General features: G+C 42.1%; 1 protein-coding gene across 2 annotated transcripts; it reads right to left on the reverse strand.

Annotated features, from left to right (window-relative positions):
• Window positions 1-2,959: 2,959 nt before the first annotated feature.
• osr1 (odd-skipped related transcription factor 1) lies at window positions 2,960-12,220 on the reverse strand. 2 transcript variants are annotated; one of them, XM_078400126.1, is made up of 3 exons: window positions 11,952-12,220; window positions 4,728-5,424; window positions 2,960-4,128 (listed from the first exon to the last, which is right to left on the reverse strand). In XM_078400126.1, exons 1-3 carry the CDS (start codon window positions 12,067-12,069, stop codon window positions 3,993-3,995), a joined length of 951 nt encoding a protein of 316 aa, XP_078256252.1. In that variant the 5' UTR covers window positions 12,070-12,220; the 3' UTR covers window positions 2,960-3,992. The 2 variants fall into 2 exon arrangements, with proteins under 2 accessions (XP_078256252.1, XP_078256253.1); XM_078400127.1 differs by lacking the exon at window positions 11,952-12,220 and adding an exon at window positions 6,167-6,228.
• Window positions 12,221-22,661: the final 10,441 nt, after the last annotated feature.

Below are 22,661 nucleotides of genomic sequence, written 5' to 3' on the forward strand. Positions count from 1 at the left end.
CTCAACATGGTTTCGTGAAACAATATGATTGAGAATTTAACATATTATTATAGCGAATTTAGCATCGGGCTTGTGCGCGCACGAATTGCTATGTGCACACAAATGGATCTTGAGCTAAACACGAAGTGCTGGAGGAAGTCAGCGGGTCAGGAAGCATCTCTAGAAGGAATGGACAGACGACGCTTCGCGTCAGGACTATTCTGTCCATCCCCTCTACAGATGCTGCCTGATCCGCTGAGTTCCTCTCACACGAAGATAGCCACAAAAAGCTGGAGTAACTCAGCGAGACCCTTGGTCACCCATTCCTTCTCTCCAAAGATGCTGCCTGTCCGGCTGAGTTACTCCAGCTTTTTGTGTCTATCTTCGGTTTAAACCGGCATCTACAGTTTCTTCCTACACGACTTCCTCTAACACGTTGTTTTGCTCAAGATTTACAGCAGTTCTTTGTCTCTCCACAAATAGATCCAGTTTGATTATATTTAGCGTTTGGAGAAATGTTCTGGTTAATTAATAATCTTCCTTATAGCTGTCATGAGTATTATTGGTAAAGGAAAGGAAAGGTATAGGTACAGCAAGCGGTATTCTTCCAATACCAGGGTTTCAGTATATCGCTCAGAGAGACATCAAACATCTGGCCATCCATCCCGACACTGGATGTTAACATTAATCATTTGTTTTACATTATAAACGCAATATTGACCTGCGAATGTTTAATGCTAAGTTTGAGTGCCAAATCTCCAAAGCCCATCGCTTACAGCTGTTATATTTCACCTTCGTAAACTCAAGGGGCATGGAGATTATTTTAAGAGTAGCTGCAATATTTTCTCCGATTCATCTACAAGTTAAAATAAATGGTAACAGAAAATGTAGAAAGTACGTGCGAATGTGAGAAATAAAATCAGGAGTAAATCATTCGGTCCTTCGTGCCTTCTACATTCAATAAAGCAAATCTTTTAGCTCACCACTTTTTTTGTGCCAGCTTCATATCCCTTGACTCCTTTAATGTCTTAAAAAGTCTACCAATCCCCGTTTTGAGGCAGCTAAACGACTAATCCTCCACAAACCTCTTGCCCTCCGGGTGAAAAAGGGTCCTTATCTGAATCCTGAATGGTCATTCTCTTATCTTGACTCTGCGACCCCCCTGGTCCTAGGTACACATGAGTTCAATCAGTAACTAAAAAAAAGTTCATAGTTCGGTTCTGGGAGAACACAAAAATGTGAACATCCTTTTTTAATCTTATCATATCCTTTGTGTTTCTGGACATTTTCGTTCTCATTTCACATTTCCAACATTTGTTTTATTTTAACGGGCATGTTTTTTGAAAATAAAATAAATCTGGACTCGTTAGTACTCCGTTTTACCAAATGGATTCACATTTTCATTCCCCCAAATTGACCTCCTACTCCGAGTAGGACTATTTTTTATTATATTCACGATAACCGAGTGGCGTCTGTTCCAGACCCCAGCAACAGTATTATTAAATGCCTGAAAACAGTTGGATGTCCCTTGCACTTCCTAAAATTGTGAAATCTACCTGCAGGCGATGTAACTATGTCACCCTTCCAAAGGTTCGACTATTAGTCAATGTGTGATGTCTCTCAACAGTCTAAGTTGGGTTCCAATGACACACAGTGAACAGACAGTTTAATTTCAGTTGGCAACTGTAGTTGCTGAAAATCTCTAGAAAAAAATTGACAAAAAGTCAACATTTCGGCTGTAAACCTTTTAAATAATATTGTAGAGACAAGGAACTGTAGGTACTGGATTGCAAAAAAAGACACAAAATGTTGGAGTAACTCAGCGAGCGGGGCAATATCCCTGGAGAACATGGATGGGTCCCAACATGAAACTTTACCTATCCGTGTTCTCTTGAAATGCTGCGCGACCCGCTGATTTACTCGAGCATTTTGTGTGTTCAAATAATCTTGCCCTGTTCTACCATCCTGCTGTGTAAGGTGCCCGTTCACGCCACAGAATACGGGTTTCAAGTGAACCTGATGAAGGCTTCAGCCTTGGTTATTAGCCAGTTAAGTGTGCAAAATCATGTTCACTGCATTTTGTCGGCAAGGATAGATCCTCGTCAGAGGAGAATAGGCTGGAATTTCTTAACTGTGGTACTGTAACCCCGTGCTTTATGACGGTGTGCTCAATCCTGATTTCTAATCGTTAGATTGGAATATAGAAAAAAGACTGAAAATAACTACGACTGTTTGAACAGACACCACAACATGGGCGGGAGAAGTATTATTGGAATAGGAAGAGGTTGTGGGAGAGTCGACCGTTTTATTTTTAACGTAAGATGAAAAACAAAACATAAACGTAATAGGAAAGTGGAAATGTTGTTTTTTTTTAATTGTCCAGCTGGATTCTGAGGCGTATTTTTATACCAGCCTCTCCATGGACACGTTCAAATCTTGAGTGGGTTTACAGTAGAGAATACACACTTCATAGACTCTTAGAAATGAAGATTGTTCGTGCCCCTTCTACATAGAGTTCCTATCTCACTGCATGCAGTCGGTCCACCTGCGGTACCTAAAAACTGTCGGTGAGAAGCAGGGAAGTTTCTGCCTTAAATCTCAACGCTACCATTCCCCCAAATCAGCAGGTAAGCGACCTCGCTCACAATGGCCACTCGCATCGGCAGCTGCTCGCAAAAATAAAAGGCGGATTGAAAACGTCAATTCTATCTCCCCTGCTGCAAGGGAACAGCGATAGATGCGGAGCAAGCGGAGGAAAGTAGGCGGGGGCGCTGTTCCGTCTCTTCGGCGGAGTGTAGGTTTGGGTCAGTGAATAGCTAGACTGTGGCTTGTCCAATTCGTTCCCCGCCTGGAGGCGGTGAAAATGGAACACGGCCTCGTTGTATGTAACATAAATCTCCTTTGGTAAAGAAACGGCCAGCACACTAAATGCTGCCTAGGAAATGGCAATTTATTCGTTTAAAAAGATTAGAAATCCAGTGATACATGAAAATAGTAAAAAAAAACAGCGTAAAGTGCCAAAAACATTTACAAAGAACCATTTGTGTTTAGAAAAAACACGGAGAATGGAATGTAGTTAGAATGTTCTTAACTCGGGAGATTTTATGTTCTTTCGCTTCGTTTCCCCCCCTGTTGTTTTTATCAACCATCTGCCTTGTTTCCAACACCCGCACTGCCGCTACACAGCTCAGTGTTCCGCTGTTCCGATTCAAGCAACGCAGATGACGAGCTAACCCCGCGATACACATTTCGACCCCTTCGCGGTTAATCGATGCATTGTTTTTTGTTGTTGTTTGCGGTGATAGACATGGAGCTCGGCTCTCCTTACTGCGTTACACGGGTATCTCTGCCTTACCCAGCCCATTGTCAGATGCTCCTCATACATTCAAACAGCACCGAGTCTCCACATTTTTACCCGTTCGCTGCTTTGTTTTCTATTTGGCCTCTAGCCGAAATCTGAACATTTATTCCATTCTTTGCCCTAAATTTCGGCGGATTGAACTCAAGGACAACGGCTCTGCCCACACTCCGGGATTTCTGGCTTGTCTCTGGGGATGTGCGTGAGGTGATGGTGCCTCGGGTCAACGTTTCTCCGGAAAACCTTTGAGTTTGCAGGGTTTTAGGTCAGTGTGGATAAGGAGATGGTTTTCAGATTGCTTCTTTGGTCACACATTCGCCACAGGTAGGGCGGATGCGCGGAGATTCATTCATGTTAAACACAGAAGGCAAGGCAGCAACTTCCAGACTCCAAGTTCACGATGGAGGTCGTCAACAGCCCTTGTGTTGCAGGAGGGAAGCAAAAAGGTTTTTGCTCTCCCTTCGAAAAAGACACGGATCGTCTGAGAATGGAATCCCACAGATACAGATAACCTGGTCCAAATGGAATTAAAATAACAGAAAAGAACGGCGGTAGAATGGATATAGTCTATGCTGCTTCTAAATTTGACAGATATGTCCACATTATAGGCGTTCATCAAAGTTCCACTCAGTAAGTCCTGTTTGCAGGCTTGTGCTCAGCACTTTATTTTTGAGGTTTTGAGCTCTTTTACCTGCACATGCAGTGTTTTGTGAACGGCTAATGTTCTGGACTGGCAAAATCCTTTGCCGCATTCTTGACATTTGAAGGGTTTTTCCTTGGAATGAATGTACCTACATCAAAGCAACAAAAAAAAAATCATACGTCTGTAAAATGAACGGAATTATTGCAGTTGCAGTTGCAGTGAGCTGCTGCCATACTGTATCACCCACATTACAAATTCGCTTGACAAGATATTTATCCACGTTTTCATAAATATTGTTGCCAGTCAGTCATTTAAACACCATAGAACTTGGGATTTAGAAAGGTGTCGCACGGGAACATGCCCTTCATTCTACAATGGTCGCCCCTAACGTAATGTCAGGTCAAACTAATCTCCTCTGTCTCCTCGTGATCCATATCTCCCATTCCCTGCATACCCATGTGCCTATATAATCGCCTCTCATACGCCACTATCGTATCTACCCTATTTTCGATTCAACGAGAATTCCCATGCGATTCTGGGGAGAGGAATTAAGCTGTTGACGTTACTACCAAAATTTGTGTTGCCAACGCCTCGAAATCCGATCAATGTTTCTGGTCCTCTACTGTTTACAAGCGGTTCTGCAGCGGGACTCCTGACACTTCGACAACAGAACCTCAACTAAGCGGAGTTCATTCCGGCGCTCGCCCTTTACCCTCCCCCCTTCAAGGTGAAACCCGGATGCCTTACCTGTGGTCGCGGAGGTGATCCTGTCTCCTGAACGCCTTGTGACAAATGTCACACGTGTAGGGCCGTTCGTCGGTGTGGGTCCTTTCGTGAATCAAGAGATTGTAAGATTTTGTAAAATGCCTGCCACAAAATTTGCAGACAAATTCTTTTTTGGTTTTGGACGGCAATCTGCCCCTGGTGGGCTTCCTCTCCGGCGATAGCTTGGTGACATCCAGCAGGGACCCAATGGCCGAAGGAGAACATTGTTCATCTAGTTGTCCGAGCTTAGGGTGATCCTCCTGGGTTGCTGCGATGGCCAAATTGGCGAAGTCGAACCTGGGCCTTGTCTTATTCGGCATAGTGCTTGATTCTTGCTTGGGTTGGAAGACGTGGGGAAAGATCGGGATGGTGGGCAACTGGAACCGAGTGTCTACCAGAGCCGAGACAGCTGGTACTTTGGAGAAGGACGACCGGGGCAAAGGCATCGGAGGGTAGCCCAGGGTCCACTGGTGGAGATGGACGGTGTGCAGGGTGCTGAAGCCGTAGAGGTTGTGCAACTGCTCTGATGGCGTGGGGATGCCGTTGGAAGCTTGGAGAAAGGCGTAGTTCGCCAGTTGTAGAGATGGGTGAATGGGCACGGGAGCCGGAATAGTCTTACTGCCCATGGTGCCCGCAGATAGAGCGCTGGTTGCAGGAAACCGTGCCAACTTGCTGAAACCTTGATGTGAGGGGGGAGGGGGGGGGGGGGAAGTAAAACAGAGTGAGCGTCGACGTGATTTATTTCCATTCTTATTAAAAGTTTAACGAGTAATCAAACAAGACATTCACTCTACTTTAACACACACCCCTAAAGTACTGCCTCAAGGTAAACCAATATGGAGAACAAGCAATATAACAGTAAAATCCGCATGTCTTACTAACAGAGTGTAAACACATTCACCCAACACAGTCTGACGTTTTATTTGAGAGCAGACTATGTTTGCTGAGTCTCACAGAGTAAACAGCCAGACCAGTTAAGTATGGCCATGCCAGCCAGCCACCGCCACCCGCAAGACTGTTTATTTATATCCCTCGCTGGGGGACGTTAGAAGGGCAGTAAGTGCCCCGCTGCGGCCTTAAACTGAGGTAAAATGAAAACATTTTCGGCCTGTAGCCTAACAAGAGCCATCAATAATAAGCACGACAGGTAGAAGGCTGCATGCAAGCGCGCCAGGATGCAGAAATTGACCCAGTCACTCCTAACGCCACCGTGATCCACAGTGTGAAAAAAAAGGTAACACGTCCTTTTCCCTGAATCAAGAAGAGAATTGGTGCTGCCCGATGAAAAATCGTGGTAAAACAGTAATTGAAAAACTGTTATTAATCATTATTTTTCATTCCAGGAACCGGACGCTGATCCCAACGGTGCAGCGATAGTGTGAAAGGAAAAGCTGCAGGTCGGGTCGGCTATTTGTCCTAACCTTTCACCGCACCGATGCATCAAAGGGACATATTTGCAAGGACGCACATTCGGGCTGTGTTGCTATTTGATCAATAGATTATAACAATGCCTAATTCACGTTGCTCTTTTAAAGGCAAACACCAGGCAAAATGGTTCCTCCCCCTCTGATTATTAAATCTGATCCTTACACCTATGTTCTTAAATAATGTCTGAAAATAAAAATCTAAACGGATAACTTTGGTTTTCGGGTGCAAAGGATTAGGGAGCCCGAAGATAGACACAAAATACCGGAATAACTCAGCGGGACAGGCAGCATCTCTGGATAGAAGGAACGGATGACGTTTCGGGTCGAGACCCTTCTTCAAACTAGGGAGCCCACCGGATCCGATGGGATTCAGCATCGTTGGGGTGTCTCCAATGATCATTCGTTGTTCTTGCTCTTTTTTTAAGATGGTAACAAAACTCTTGTCACGGTTGAATCGGTGAGAATCGCTCGTTATTGCATTTGGGAAAATAAGGTGAGATGCGACTAATTAGCATTTTCGGGTCTTCAGATCACCAGGGATTTAGTGGTTTATGGTCATGGCGCAGAAGTAATTGACTCCTTCTTCGGATCATTAGAAAGATCCCATCAGTTATTCCAACGTTTCTTGCGCAAGACAGTACTGAACATTTACTTCAATAAAATACAAGGAAAATGCCGAAATAATCATAACGCATCGTTCTAGCAAGTAAACACCACGTTAGATGTATTTTACCGAACGATAATAAAACACCGTGAGTGAATGAGAACGGTAATCGGTCTAAATTATTTGTAAGGAATTGGCAAACCAAGCGAACTGACATCATGCGGAATTCCTCTGCAATGACCCAGAATAAAATACAGTGACATTTTGCAAAGATTGGCTTTGCTAATTGGTGAGACTTTCCATTATTGTTGGTAAGAAAAGTCACACCAGAATTCTCCTTTAACTCACAACAGTCATGGCAGATAACGCTCAGTGAAACTAGTCACGGGTAATTTATCAACGTGCGCTCAATGAAAGAAGTTCCAATCCGGGGTTATGTGTCCGTAATTATCCTAGCGGCTGATTAGGGTCTATTATGTTGACTTGTACTTTAGTGCCGCCAACAGCCCGATGTCGCCTTTCACTCATTGAAACTAAATGGGCGATTTTACTCACTTAACTGGTCGGAAAACGAGGGGACGTGCCCCGTTAATAATTACCGCATAAGTGTCAACGGTGTGAAGGCAAACGGTATTCCAGCACATCGATCAGTTATGTGCTTGTATCAACGGGATTGTAAAATATTTGGAGCACGTCAAGTACATTAAACTTTGAGGAATGCCCCCATGCAGTTGTTTCAATGATATTTAAACAAAATTAAACCCGAGGAAGTGCCTTCCAACCTCTCTATCTTTAGCATCAATAAATGGAAAATGCCTAATTATTTTCACACCAATCTTTTATTTAAATGTCTTAATTTGGTTTTTGTTACAGCGTCTCAACGAGAACAACGAGCATATCTGTTCGCGATCTGCTCTGATATTGATGGGGCCTGGGATACAAGTCCACAATCTCTGTGCCTTGTGACATTATCCACGATACCGTCGTTTTCTTTTTGAAAATGCGCTGTGCAGAGAGAAGAATCGTTCCCTTACCGTGAAGCAGTCCAATCTCTTGTGTCCCAATTATGTTTTGGAAAATGTCCAAACTGAATTTTACAGTTTAGTGCAAAGGTCTTTACGAAACAACTGAAACGTGTCCGACTGATCTCCTCTTAAAGTCAACTGGCATCGCAGGCAGCGGGGAACATTGTGTATTGGCTTTTAATAGAGTTTGTGTACGGTCTCGGGGGGCCAATATAGAGAGTATTATCTCATATCTCCCGCGACAACAAATACATTCGGAAGTGTAAGTCCCACTGAAACCACATATATGGTTTCAGAATATATTTACCTTCGTGTAAAGTGAACTTTTATATTGTATTTTTATTACCCTTCTTGCTGAGAGCACTGTTTGTCACGGAGACCGCGGAGAACTAGAATAAAACGTGGATTGTGTGCCAAAGTGGACTCCATTAGACAAAGCCAGGGGGGTTTGAACGAGCAAGCGAGCATGGGCGATGAGCATGCATATTCCAGCGCCGCTGAGAAAATGCCTTGATATAGCAGGGCCAACCTGACCAACGAGATCTGATAATGGCACTTTTCCAAGAGAGACAAACGGTTAAATCACTTGGAATAGACAAATTACAAACAAAAAAGAGGATTTCTGGCCAGATACAATCACGATTATTGGTCGGATTATACCACGTCCAGATATCAATGCAGAGTTCAGTTCAAGACCTCTGAGGATTGTCATTTTCTTAAAACAACCACTGCAAAGTTTTGCTTTTATCTTTGTAAAACTGAGCTCTGAAACAACGTGCTTCCAGAGACTTGCAAATTGTTGCACGCAACAGGTGCATCGCGCCTGTAGCTGGATAGCGATTTGAATCATCCGCACGCTGTATGTGGAGTATGCGAAATTAGACCGAATACCCGCGCAGCGGTGGGATTTCTAATCTTCTGGCCAAGGTCTAGGAGTTTTAAGTAAATATTCGACAACCGCTCAACTGGATAAAACGTCTACACTTGTCTCCTAACATGACACTTATGTGGCACGTAAAATATTAAGCAGAAAAAAAGTGTTTCAAATATCCACTACAGCTGATCAACAACAACTTAGAGCTGACGAGAGAACATCTCCGCGGAATCAATGTGACTGAGTGGGTTTAAGTGGGTGTTTACTGGGCACTCGAAAATAAAGGCACCAAGCCGAGAGATAGGGCAACCCCCCGAGAAAAAGACCGAAGAAACCGAAAAAGGACGATTTAGTTCGACACTTGCTATACCACATTTTGGTTGCTAAAGATACTGAGCTGCGTTCTCGCCACCGTGATCACGGCTATAATTAAATGATATAAACAAATGTATCAATTTATTTAATTATTGACTGATTTCATTGTTTTAATTTCAGCCCTATCATATTGTGCAATGTTGAATATGGCCCGGGTACATTTAATCCCCTGTGCTTACATTGTATTTCCGCGCACACAGAATAATCAAACAAGGAAAAAAATCCATTGGCGGCCGTAGCGTTTCGGAGGCTGTTTGGCAGTGCCTTAACCAAAAGGTGATTTATAGGAGTGAATGGTATTCGGGGGGTTTATTACGATTAAGCGTCAATATAGGAGAGGTAATAAAAAGGCAGATACAAGGCAGGCTGCTTAAAGTGTGTCCCTTCCACTGCCAACCTGTCAGCTTCATGCCCGAGAACATTCCTCCACCCAATTTAAAGCGGCCAATTGTAATGTCATGGTTTGCAATGGGAATGGACGCCACCGGTCGCAGCCCATCCGACTGAACGCAAAGTAGAGTGGGGAGAGTGGCCGTTTGGTCAGTATCTGCTGACGAGGGATGTCTTTCACTCATCATCGATAAATGGGTGCAGGTTCCCATTAATTTAAACAAGTCGTCATCTCCTACTCCCCCGCCCCATCACAACAGAACACCAGATTATTTTTAAAAATATAGGAACAGTGAAGGTTAGTTGCTGAGTATTTGGGAACATGGGAACTATTGCACACAGACGCTCTTTCGAAAAAAAAAAAAACCTTCATTCTGCCAAGATAAATTTACCCTGCAAAATAAGTTCATAAAGTTGAAAGGGTGCATCAGTCTGGAATATCTCTCCTTTCACAGTTTTCCCACCCATTCCGCTTTAACTAATATTCTGTCGAGCTGCTGCCTGGTTTATGAGTCCGATGTAATTTCGCCATCGGTGTCGGCCTAATAAGAAACGTACTTGCTAATTGAGCGCAGGCACATTGGAAGGCCGGACGCGTTGCGACAGATCCATTGGTGTTTGCTCTTAGATCTATGTCCCAACTGTTTCGGGGGCATCATTACTCATCGGATTATCACAATATCAATGTGAGTACACTGTTTGGAGAATCGAAGAGCTCAAACCACTTTTCAGCTGGCAGTGTTGATTAATACATCGAATAAGACAAACAAGCAGTTTCTAAGTGTAAACAATGGATGGGTTGGCTTTTAAACGGGGGCAGGGGAATGACTTTGGGAAATGTTTAGTCCATTATGCAGTTTGTGTACAGAATGAAGTGGAATAAGTTGGACGGATTTCAACAGTCAGCTGTTTCACATCCAAATTTCCAGGAGGGTGTGTTTTATGGTGAAACGATCGCATTTCTTGTATATTTATCTGTGCTTCACGGATTGCAGTGTGTTTCTGATTGAAGGAATAATCGTATATGAATTCGGCCAGATTCGGCAAACTTCTCGAACAACTTGTGTGTGTGTGTGTGGGTGGGGGTGGGGTGGGGGGCAAGAGGTAGAAATTAAACATATTGAATGATTCGGAAAATGTAAATTTGGCCTTCATAATAAAAACTGAAAGTTTGTAGACAACGGCCCGTGCAAGTAACATGGTGTAAGGCTAAATATCGCTCTGTCCGCTGTTGCCACGAAACTCATGAGTTAGGACACTACTCGAATTTAAACCACAACCGAATATGATTTATACTATTGCTAATTGAATACTATTTTTCCATCGTATTGCCAAAATCCCACGTTAAAATTAACCGAAAAAAATCGAGATTATGTGCAAGGCTCGCGAATTCAACTAGATTTTGTTTTCCTTTTAACATACTTATTTTTAGTGTTAAACGTTTGTCTCGCGTTAGTTGGTGCCTTGATGCCAATGAAATAGAAATATATAGTTTTGGAATAAAAATACAGTTTTGGAATAAAATAACTTGACCCTATCAGTACAAGTGCCGCTGGCCGCACCGGAGCCCTTATTGAAAGCATCCCATCAACATTATTAAGAGTAAACTTCTCGCCGCACCGGAAACAGCTGGGAACAACTCAAGAGCCGGACTCGCTTTGCAGCCAGGCTGGTATGCCGGTCGCCTCGCCTCGCCTCGCCTCGGTCTGTGGCAGAAAGCCGCGCGTTTGTATCTGAACGATTGTATAAAACCAATGTAATTCTTAAACTTCACGAGGGGTGAGAGAAATCGATGCACCGGTTCCCTTGCATACCCTGCACGGCGACGACCCTTGCCACTGCCCCGACTGGCGGGATCCAGTGGGTTCAGGTGTGCAGCAGCCAGACACCAGTGTTTATATACAACCTGCACGTGCTTTACCGGGAACCAGGCTATGCACATGTTAAATCACAATCTGCCGAGAGAATTGAACACTATGCAACCCTAAGCAGACATGACAAAGAGGAAACGTGGTTAGTTTCGTTCTGCGCGGTACATTAGCAATGCAACTGATCTCAGTGAAACCTCGAACGTCAATAACTGTGCCCGCTGTGTACCAGGTACACGGCTGCATGGGTCGCTGATGGGGCATCGAGGGTCCACTGTCAGCTGTGTTCCAAGGTTTCATTAGCCTTGATTCAAGATGATCCGGGTTTTATTTCCACGAGAATCACTTTACTCACAGCCCCACTGCAGAGTAAAGTACTCCCGTCGTTCGGACTTTGAGATTGACATGTTCAGTTTACTTCCCGAAACATGTTGGGAAATGTAAGCGAACTGAACCTGGATACCATGCAATTAGATTGGCTCGCTATTTTTACACATTAAAAAAAAAATTTAAACTTCGTAAAAAATATTTGCAGCAGGTCAGTTCCATGCAAACAGCCCCAAATTCCGCGCGTCCCATAATCCACGATAGTCCCTTCTTTCCCTTAATGCGATGCAATGGAAAAGAAATGTCTTGTGGTTACCTGTACCCGGGAGTTCGTCGGGCGCTGCGAGTGTCGCCGCTTTCTCGCTGGAACTAGTGACAGATGTGGAAGTGGAGGGGGCGGCGGCTGTGGCACAAGCGCATACCCAAGTTGGCATGCTCTGAACTCCGAGAAGGCGCTGCGGCGACGAAGTAGGGATAATAGGGGGGTTGGAGAGGAGAGCTTGCTGGTTGATGGTACACCAGCCAAGAGCGACCGAGACCGTGTCAGACAGCACTCGAGCGGCGGTGGCGCGGCTCGCCTTATGTTGGGAGGCAGATGCCGAACACAGACCGACTCCTCCAGACCCTTCGGACCACCTCCTATTTCAACCGAGTCCTGGGAGAAATCCTGGGACGGCGCAGGCGCACTGCACAGCCAGGCGGCCCCACCAACAAAAAGTCAATAAACTTTCAGCAAAGTTCACAGCATCGTCGGGGAGACAGGGGCTGCGGAGCTTCACGACACTTCAGGCTTAAGAGATGATAAGAAAACATTGCAAGCTAAAATAACAACCTTTCCCAACTCCGTTGGACAACAACCTTTTTAAAAAATATAAACGTAACCCAGAACAAATGTGGTGTGTCCTAAAGGGCGAAATGAAACACGCCCAAGCCATCAAATGGAAATGAAATAGACAGTAAAATCTGACCTTGATGGTGCACATATGATACATGAACCATTTTAAGAATCCGCTAAAACCACTCATCTATTTCGCTCACCAGACTCAGAGTGGTATATGTTTGGGGTTTGGTGATTGGGATATCTATTAAAAGCGATAAAATCAACAGACGAAGGCGTTTTCTGCAGTGGTTATACCAAAGGGGTTACGGGAGGAGGAAACCTCGGAAGAGGATCTGAATACGACTCCACGATAAGACCCACTCAAAAATGCTAAAACTAAGGAAAGACACTGTGAAACTAAATCTCGTTGCAGGTATAAATCATTATAAAAGGACATATCAATTAAAACGCTTTAAAAGGGTCAGAAATATTACACTAGCAAACTCTTGAAAAAAGGCTTCCGTTTCTTGCCAAAGGGAAAGGACAAAAAAATCAACGTCTCCCCTCCACACAAGGTGTCACCGGGAAAAGCCGTGGGAACAACCAAAGAAATATACTTTTTTTATAAACATTTTCAGTTAACGAAATAGAAATCAGACTAGTTTTTAGGTTATATTTTGATTATTCATAAGGGTCTTATGGCTGTTTTAAAATGATTAATATGTTCGTTAAACAGAAAACTTTAGAACAACTCCTCGAATGTATTTACAGTCAATACAATAATTGGGGAATGGGTAGTCCGTGTTTAAGTTTGAGATTCCCAAGCATTTTCGTTGCTCAGCCACTTGAAAAGGTGCACAGGTTTCGTCTTCCCCGCACTGCTCTTCGGCGTACATCTCTGCATTTCTGTTTTTTTGTTTATTATCTTCTTCAAGTTCTCAATTTTCATTCCGCTAATGGGAGATAAAGGGAGAGAGCAGGGTTTTTCTTTGACAGCCCGCTCTTTCATCTAAAATAATACCACGACTGGAGCAAGTGTGGCTGATTCATCCCGAGAGCCGCGTGTGCCTGGTTTGATTCAAGCCGGCAAGGTAATCAGCATCGCCACTGTTCACCTTTGCAAACACTTCGCGATCCAATCATCAACCATCCCTTGGCATGGCTCGTAGCCAAACACATTTTTCTCAACCAGGTTTTGAGCTTGAAATATAGCATTTTTTATAAGGAAACATCAAAGCGGGTCTTAATGTATATATCTTGTTTTCCAATTCCCTCTGGAGACCGACCAAACGAAGGAAAGCTATTTCAAACAACGTTGCACCGAGGAAATATTGAAAAATATGTGACCATTGAAAGATAACAAGTATGAATGCCCTGTTAGTGTGGAGGGGACAGGGTTTTTCTTTTCGAGAAGCATTGTTTTAATTGAGAGTGCTTGTACCTTCTGAAATTTTATTTTGCTTTCACGTGAAGTGCCATCACACGTAGCATTCTCGCTCATATGACCGATGTTCTTTTCGTTCAGACTCTTGTGGGCATTTTATTCTGACAATTATTAAATAGCAGTACTTTAAAAAAAATGATACTGACTTCGTTACAGAAACATTTATTCCCAATCAAGACCCTTTGGGGTTTCCTGTAACAAAATAACCTGTTGTTTTAGTTGTAATGCAAAGCAAACCATTCTCCAAGGAAATATAATTAACGTAAATACACAGACGTCACCTCGAGTTGGAAAGTCGCAGCAAACAGCGCTCAAGATGTCCCAGCCTTTTAAACTATTATTCAATTTGCCATCCAAATTACAATTATGATAAATTAACCGTCTAGAGTTACATGTTAGGCTTTTTGGTAGTTTACTATCACTCAGAGAGCATTGTCATACTCAAGACGTGGAATGTTTTAATTATTTTTTTCCCAAGTCTGTGTCAAATCTGGAATTGTAAGCGAAAGGAGAATTAATGAAACGAACCAGGCTATAAAGGAGCAAGACCACGGTACGTAGCTCTTCACTCTTCTAAAGTAAAAGCTTTGGAATTCATGTGCAATAATGATAAAACGCACAAATATAAATTCACAATAGCTCGTCCGTTTTTTGTTCAATAGTTAACATGCATCCTATTGGAAGATTTCGTCGCTGTGTCAAATCTTGCTGAGATTAACTCTCTCACGTCGCCAAAATAATTCAGTTTAAACACGTCTCAAAACATAGCAACGGTAATAATTAGAAGAAAAAAAGGAACTTATTTTTACAATGTCCAGAAATCACTGGGCCATTGATTTTTTACAATACTTCGATGCACACGCTATATATTTTTATAGATAGTTGGGACATATTCATCTTTATCGTTAAATGCAATCAACTGTGAAATTAGTAAATGCTCAAGTACATTGATAATTTCCTATTTTCAATCATCGTTGGCTTCTTCGCTGAAAAAGGTGGAAACTGAACAAGTCACCTACCAACTCAAAGCAAGTTTCCAACATGAGCACATCGCGCCACCCTCTGGCCTTACAAAATAGAACATTTATCACTGCAATTCATCTTTTCAGGGTAAATGTTGTCTTTTTTTATGTTTTAGCTTGGAGTACCATCGACATTTCTCATTCGCATGTGAAATTGATAATCTTGAGCTCCTTCTGTTACATATATCAAGATTGCAGGCACAGGCGCCAAAATGAGAATACCATTGGGCATAACTTAGCATGAGTTAAATTTTATTTATTAAACATAACTGATGTGATGGCCAAAATCTGCCTACTAGTCTTAATGGGTTTGTCCGGTTTATTTTGTTTTTGAATTCACTTTGCATGGAAGTTGCTCCACGCATTAAATCACAACGTGGCCACTTACATCTATTTATCTGTGCATCGGAGGCCCGAGGCGATACATTTGCTCACGGTTCGTGCATCGGCAAATGAAGGTTCGTCAGCAATTCAATTTTTTTAACCTGATACTGAATAAATGGCTCCACAGTAAACTTATTTTCAGGAGTCTGTCAAAAAAAATCAGTGATCTTCCCGCATTAATCCCACACTAATCAGTGATCTTCCCACATTATTATGCGTGTATTTATTTATGTCTCGTACAATTAAACCATATTCACTGTAACAACATCGCAGTGTAATTGTTGCAATAAGTTGCTGTATAAAACGCGACACCTTAATTGCATTAATGAAATTGTTACAAAGTAGACGAATGCTGGAGGGACTGGCCAGATTTAATTGGACAAATTTGTCCCATTCGCTCGGTCTGCGGCTCGCTGCCGGCTTTTCAGTCCAGCAGACACCAGAGAACCGAAAAATAAACCGACAAGGTGTTAAATGGACATAATCCGATCCACATCGCTTTATCCATGTCACCTGAATGTATCCACTCATTGACTTCCACGAAAAATAGAAACGGGCTTTCCGATCCGTCACTGCTGAGTTTCACTTTCTAATCGAAATTGAAACACTTTTTTTGTAGTAAGGTTGAAATTGGAGTTGAGAAGGATAAGAAGGAATTCAAAGAAAATGTATCGGATTGTTTGGGCGCTGGGCAGGGCGGACGCTGAAGCGACCATGCCCCTCCAGAACAATGGAGCATAGTCTGGGATTCGCTTTGAATCCCATTCAGATTTTGGACGTCCATTTCCCCATTTCCTTCATCCGTGATTAATGAAAGAAATAGGAAAGTAACTCATGGGATCAGGATGCGGCCAAACAGCCTCTGGAGCCGGACCTCGCCATTCAATGAAATCATAACTGATCAGGCAGCAAGGAATGAGGAGAAACGTCTTCTTTCAGGGGGTCGTTAATCTTTGGGGCTTTGCACTCCAAGGAGCAGTGGATGTGAGACGTTTGAACGTGTCCGTGGCTGAGACAGACATATGTTTGGACTGTGGCGTTATGGAGAGAACAGACAAATGTAACTGAGGTCCGGATCAGATCAGCCTTGGTCTCCATGAGCTGCTTGGCCTTCTCCCTGCTCCCATTTCTCCCCTTCTTTTTTCCTCCATCAACCATAGGTGAAGACAATGAGAGGTAGGATTCCGTGTGTAGCACATTTCCTGATTTTTTTGTTGTGGCTTTGCCAAGGTACACCTGTGTGATTGGTTACAGAGGCAGAAAGCCCTGCCTTATAATTTCCTGTATGTAAAGTGAAAGGAAACCAAATTATTAAACCAGAAGGTTTCTCTAATGAAGTATCCACATAAAGCAACATGGGCTCCCAGACGTTGCAGTTAACTATTCATTATCAATCAATCAAGCAAAGTAACAAATATTAATCTTTCAATAGTAATGTCTATGGGCAGACATTTCTTTCCAGCAATTCGTTCTCTTCTGGGTAATAAATATAGTACATTAGGTTTAAATGAATGGAAATAAATCAGTCTGATGAAGTGTCCCAACTCAAAACGCGCCTGTCTATTCCTTCCACAGATGCTGCCTGACGGCTGATTTCCACTAATGCTTTGTGTTGTGCTTAGTGAATGTAAAATCTGTTTCACCTTTTACATTTTCCCAATATTGACAGGTTTGAACACAATGCCTATCAGTATCCATTATGCAAGTAGTGATGACAAAAGAAAACTGCAGATTGAACATTCACACATTTTATTGTAAACGTTAAAACAATAAATAGAAGCTCTGAATTAATTCCCAGGCTGTGATCCCTTCTTAAATGACAAACACAGATGTTGTTTCGTTTTCTTGACAAGAGGGCTATCCTGCAACAACAATATTAATAAATCTATGAATTTCTTGAAGGTCATACATATTTTATTCAACATCTTGGTATTTAATGACATTCCTAAATGGAATAGATTATCTTCATGAGCTCCTTGGATTGTACATTGAAAATGTATTTTCTAAATGGGGAGAGATTTCAGAAATCAGAGGTGCAAAGAGACTTGGGAGGGCAGGTGCAAGATTCTCAGAAAGTTAATTTGAAAGTAGTCTGACAGGTAAATGCAATGTTAGCATTTATTTAGAGAAGACTAGAATGTAAAAACAGGGATGTAATGCTGAGCCTTTATAAGACACTTGTCGGACTGCATTTGGAGTATTGTGAGCACTTATGGGCCCCATGTCTGAGGAAAGATGTGCTGGCGTTGGAGAGGATCCAGTGGAGGTTTACAAGAATGATCCCAGGGATGATTGGGTTAACGTATGATGAGCGTTTGATGGCACTGGGCCTGTACCCGCTGGAATTCAGAAGGATGAGAGTGAAGCTCGTTGACACTTACCAAATAGTGAAAGGCCTGGATGGAGTGGATGTTGACAGGATGTTTGCACTAGTGGGAGAGCCTAGGACCAGATAGCATAGCCTCATAAGAATTTCTTTAGTCAGAGGGTGGTGAATCTGTGGAATTCATTGCTACAGACGGCTTTGAAAGCCAAGTCATTGGTTGTTTTTAAGGCAGAGATTGGGAGATTCTTGATTGATAAGGGTGTCAAGGATTAAGGGGAGAAGGTACCAAAATGGGGTTGAGAGGGAAAGATAGATCAGCTGTGATTGAATGGTGGAGTAGACTCGATGGGCTGAATGACCTACTTCTGCCCCTATGCCGTATGAATATGAACATGAAAATAACGTGAAACAAAGAAGGAATGACCAGCTAATAATTTCCTCTCAGATTCTAGCTACTGTTTGTACTTACCTGTATAAATATATTTGAAAAGTTTAAATATCTTTTAATGACAATAAATGTGAATGACAAATATATATGCAATTATAATCCATTCACAGTTTTTCCATGATGGTTTATAATAAAATTTCATTCTTACCACAGTGTTCACTACTAAATTCCACTTATGTTGCACCTTTCATATCCTTTCTAGGAAGTTTCAATACTTACCCAAGTATAATTACTATTGGAAGGAAGGAACTGCGGCAACCAAGTTTGCACAGTAAACCTCCGCAAATAGCAAAATGATCATGGCCTGACAAGTGCTTTTTTACTCATCTCATATGAAAGGAAATATTGACCAAGATGTCAGAGAACAAGTCTTTTGCTGCTCTCCAAAACAGATAGCAGAGCAGGCATTGGTTTGACATTTCACCTAAAAGACCACAGCTTTCTCAAAACATAAAGCACAACACCAGTTAGATGTCAGTCAGATATGGGTCTTGAACCCAAAATATTCTACCTGAGAAATAAGACTGCTGCCAAGTAAAGCACACCTGACTCTCATAAAAAAAAACCCCATCCCATAGCATCATGTATAGCATCATGTATAGCAATTGTAAAAAACCCCACAAAGTGCTAGAATAACTCAGCAGGTCAGGCACCATCTCTGGAGGATGTTTTGAATTGGAATCCTTCCTCTTTATATCTCTAAATATAGTGACTGTATCTATCTGGGTGAGCAGCAGATTGCATGAAAAAGTTCTCACAGAACTTAATTAAAATTTGAAACACTTTTTAAGTATTGCAAAACATTTTCTAAAGTAGTTAATGACCTTTGAAATGTATAAATACAAACAAGGAAAAAGGTGAAATAAACTTTATTTTTTAAATATTTTGTTTTGATAATTAATTATATATTGAAATATTATGTGAAGAAATTACAATCTTCTCAGAAATAATTGTTTTCACAAAATATTTGATCAAAATTATTTATCTATATCAACAAAAGCCTATTTAGACCCTAACAAACAATGTGTATAATTTCAAGGTAATTTGCAAGGACATTAGTTGAAATATGTCAGAAGTTTATGTCAATTTAAGTGATTTCTCTTCATTTCATTGCAGAAGGCTGCTAACAACTGCTTTTATTGCCTATTCAAAATTCCACTTTAAACAATGGATGCAGATGCCCTGAATTAACTGTCAATTTGACAGTGTAAAGGTACTTAAAGGTGATGGTGTTACTGGTATTAATACCTTAAAACTTGGCCCACGTTAACTTAAGTACAATGACTTATTTGCAAACTGGTAACTCTCGGGACAGTGATCTGTAGTCTCAAATATTTACTTCATTTATTCTGGTATATTTCCAAAGCACAATTGAGCATAATCAACGGTAACTTAAGCATATGTCATTGACTATAGTAATCATTAAATTTGTCAGGAGAAGAATAAATCCTGATGTTTTGATATCTTGATATCCTGATTAAAAGAGAGCAAGGTAGACACAAAATTCTGGAGTATCTCAACGAGACAGGCAGCATCTCCGGAGAGAAGGAATAGGTGACGTTTTGGGTCGAGACCCTTCTTCAGACTGACCTAAAAGCTAAAGAGAGCACGTTCAATGCCCCACTGAGCTGCCCTCTACTGTTCATCATCATTGCTCTTTCATGATTTGTTTTCCTCTTCAAGTCTTAAGCTAACTAATGCAATATATTTGAAATGCAAAAGATATTAAAGTTATTAATTCCCATCACAAAGCGTTACAGTGATGAACATTATAACAAGATAAGCACCACCATTTTTTAAAATAATGATTCCAGCATAATTTTTCAACTTATAATTAAAAATAAATGTTTTCCATGTGATAGGAGAAATCCAACCTTAATTTAAACTGTCTAATTTGATTTTTTTATTTGAATAGAGTTGCCCAAATTCATTTGTATCTGCACCTTCAATAATGAATTGAGTGATGTAAATGTTTTATTATGATCACTGGTGCTAAATGTTTGTTGAGTTTTTGCTTCCATTGTGTGACCATCCCAATACTCGGTCCTTTTAATGAGGGACATATTGTGGGAGCATAATGAGCAGTGAATAGATCCAGCTGGTGGGCAAAGATGAATATGTACTTTTGTTTCTAAAGGTTTCTGCTTCCTATGTTAAAGATACTCCCCAGTTGTCTTCCTGCTGCACGATAGCATGGTGAGATGTACATATACAACAGTCACCGAGTCCTCCAAGGAAATTTCTTCAACCTCTTGAATGAAAATCACTCATCTAAATCTAACATCTGTGGGAGGAATGTCACCAGAGAGGATTCTGAGGTATAAGATTTACATGCATTTGGAAAGAGGGGGTTGATTTGGGATAGTCAGTCTGGTTTTATGCGTGGAAGGTTGTGTCTCACGAATTTGCTAAGTTTTTGTGAAATAACCAAGAATGTTCAAGTGGGCAGTCTATGTGGAGTTCAGCAAGGTCTTTGATAAGATTTCACATGGTAGGGTGCTCTGGGAGGTTCACATAGGATCCTGGGATCACATAGGATCCTGGGACAGAATTGGCTTCATGGTAGGAAGCAGAGGGTGGTGGTGGAAGATTGTTTTTTTGGATTGGAGGAATATATGCCCCAGGATTAGTGCTGTGTCCATTGCTGTTTGTCATCTCTATCGACAATTTGGATGAGAATGTACAAGGTAGGATTAGTAAGTTTGCAGATGACATTAAAATAGATGATATCGGAGACAATGAAGATGGTTGTCATGAATTACAGTGTGATCTTGACAGCTGAGCAAGTGGGCTGAAGAATGGTAAATGGAGTATAATTCAAATAAGTGTGAGGCGTTGCATTTTGGGAAGTCAATAGACAATAGACAGTAGACAATAGGTGCAGGAGGAGGCCATTCGGCCCTTCGAGCCAGCACCGCCATTCAATGTGATCATGGCTGATCATTCTCAATCAGTACCCCGTTCCTGCCTTCCCCCCAAACCCCCTGACTCCGCTATCCTTAAGAACTCTATCTAGCTCTCTCTTGAATACATTCAGAGAATTGGCCTCCACTGCCTTCTGAGGCAGAGAATTCCACAGATTCACAACTTTCTGACTGAAAATGTTTTTCCTCATCTCAGTTCTAAATGGCCTACCCCTTATTCTTAAACTGTGGCCGCTTGTTCTGGACTCCCCCAACATTGGGAACATGTTTCCTGCCTCTAACGTGTCCAACCCCTTAATAATCTTATATGTTTTGATAAGATCCCCTCTCATCCTAAATTCCAGTGTATACAAGCCTAGTCGCTTCAGTCTTTCAACATATGACAGTCCCGCCATTCCGGGAATTAACCTAGTAAACCTACACTGCACGCCCTCAATAGCAAGAATATCCTTCCTTAAATTTGGAGACCAAAACTGCACACAGTACTCCAGGTGCGGTCTCACTAGGGCCCTGTACAACTGCAGAAGGACCTCTTTGCTCCTATACTCAACTCCCCTTGTTATGAAGGCCAACATTCCATTGGCTTTCTTCACTGCCTGCTGTTCCTGCATGCTTCCTTTCAGTGACTGATGCACTAGGACACCCAGATCTCGTTGTATATCCCCTTTTCCTAACTTGACACCATTCAGATAATACTCTGTCTTCCTATTCTTACCACCAAAGTGGATAACCTCACACTTATCTACATTAAACTGCATCTGCCATGCATCCGCCCACTCACACAACCTGTCCAAGTCTACCACCCAGCTTTGTGTCATTTGCAAATTTGCTAATGGTACTTTTAATCCCTTCATCCAAGTCATTAATGTATATTGTAAATAGCTGCGGTCCCAGCACCAAGCCTTGTGGTACCCCACTAGTTACTGCCTGCCATTCTCAAAGGGACCCATTTATCCCCACTCTTTGCTTTCTGTGTGTCAACCAATTTTCTATCCATGTCAGTACCCTACCTCCAATACCATGTGCTCTAATTTTGCCCACTGATCTCATATGTGGAACCTTGTCGAAGGCTTTCTGAAAGTCAAGGTACACCAGATCCATCGGCTCTCCCCTGTCAATTTTCCTAGTTATATCCTCAAAGAATTCCAGAAGATTAGTCAAGCATGATTTCCCCTTCGTAAATCCATGCTGACTCGGAACGATCCTGTTACTTCTATCCAAATGGTCCGCAATTTCGTCTTTTATAATTGACTCCAGCATCTACCCCACCACTGATGTAAGACTAACTGGTCTATAATTTCCCGTTTTCTCTCTCCCTCCTTTCTTAAAAAGTGGGATAACATTAGCTACCCTCCAATCCACAGGAACTGATCCTGAATCTATAGAACATTGGAAAATGATCACCAATGCGTCCACAATTTCTAGCACCACCTCCTTAAGTTCCCTGGGATGGAGACCATCAGGCCCTGTGGATTTATCAGCCTTCAGTCCCATCAGTCTACCCAACACCATTTCCTGCCTAATGTGGATTTCCTTCAGTTCCTCCGTCACCCTAGGATCTCTTGCCACTAGAACATCCGGGAGATTGCATGTATCTTCCTTAGTGAAGACAGATCCAAAGTACCGGTTCAACTCGTCTGCCATTTCCTTGTTCCCCA

Source organism: Rhinoraja longicauda, chromosome 5 (assembly GCF_053455715.1).
Source record: "Rhinoraja longicauda isolate Sanriku21f chromosome 5, sRhiLon1.1, whole genome shotgun sequence".
Classification (NCBI taxonomy): Eukaryota; Metazoa; Chordata; class Chondrichthyes; order Rajiformes; family Arhynchobatidae; genus Rhinoraja; species Rhinoraja longicauda.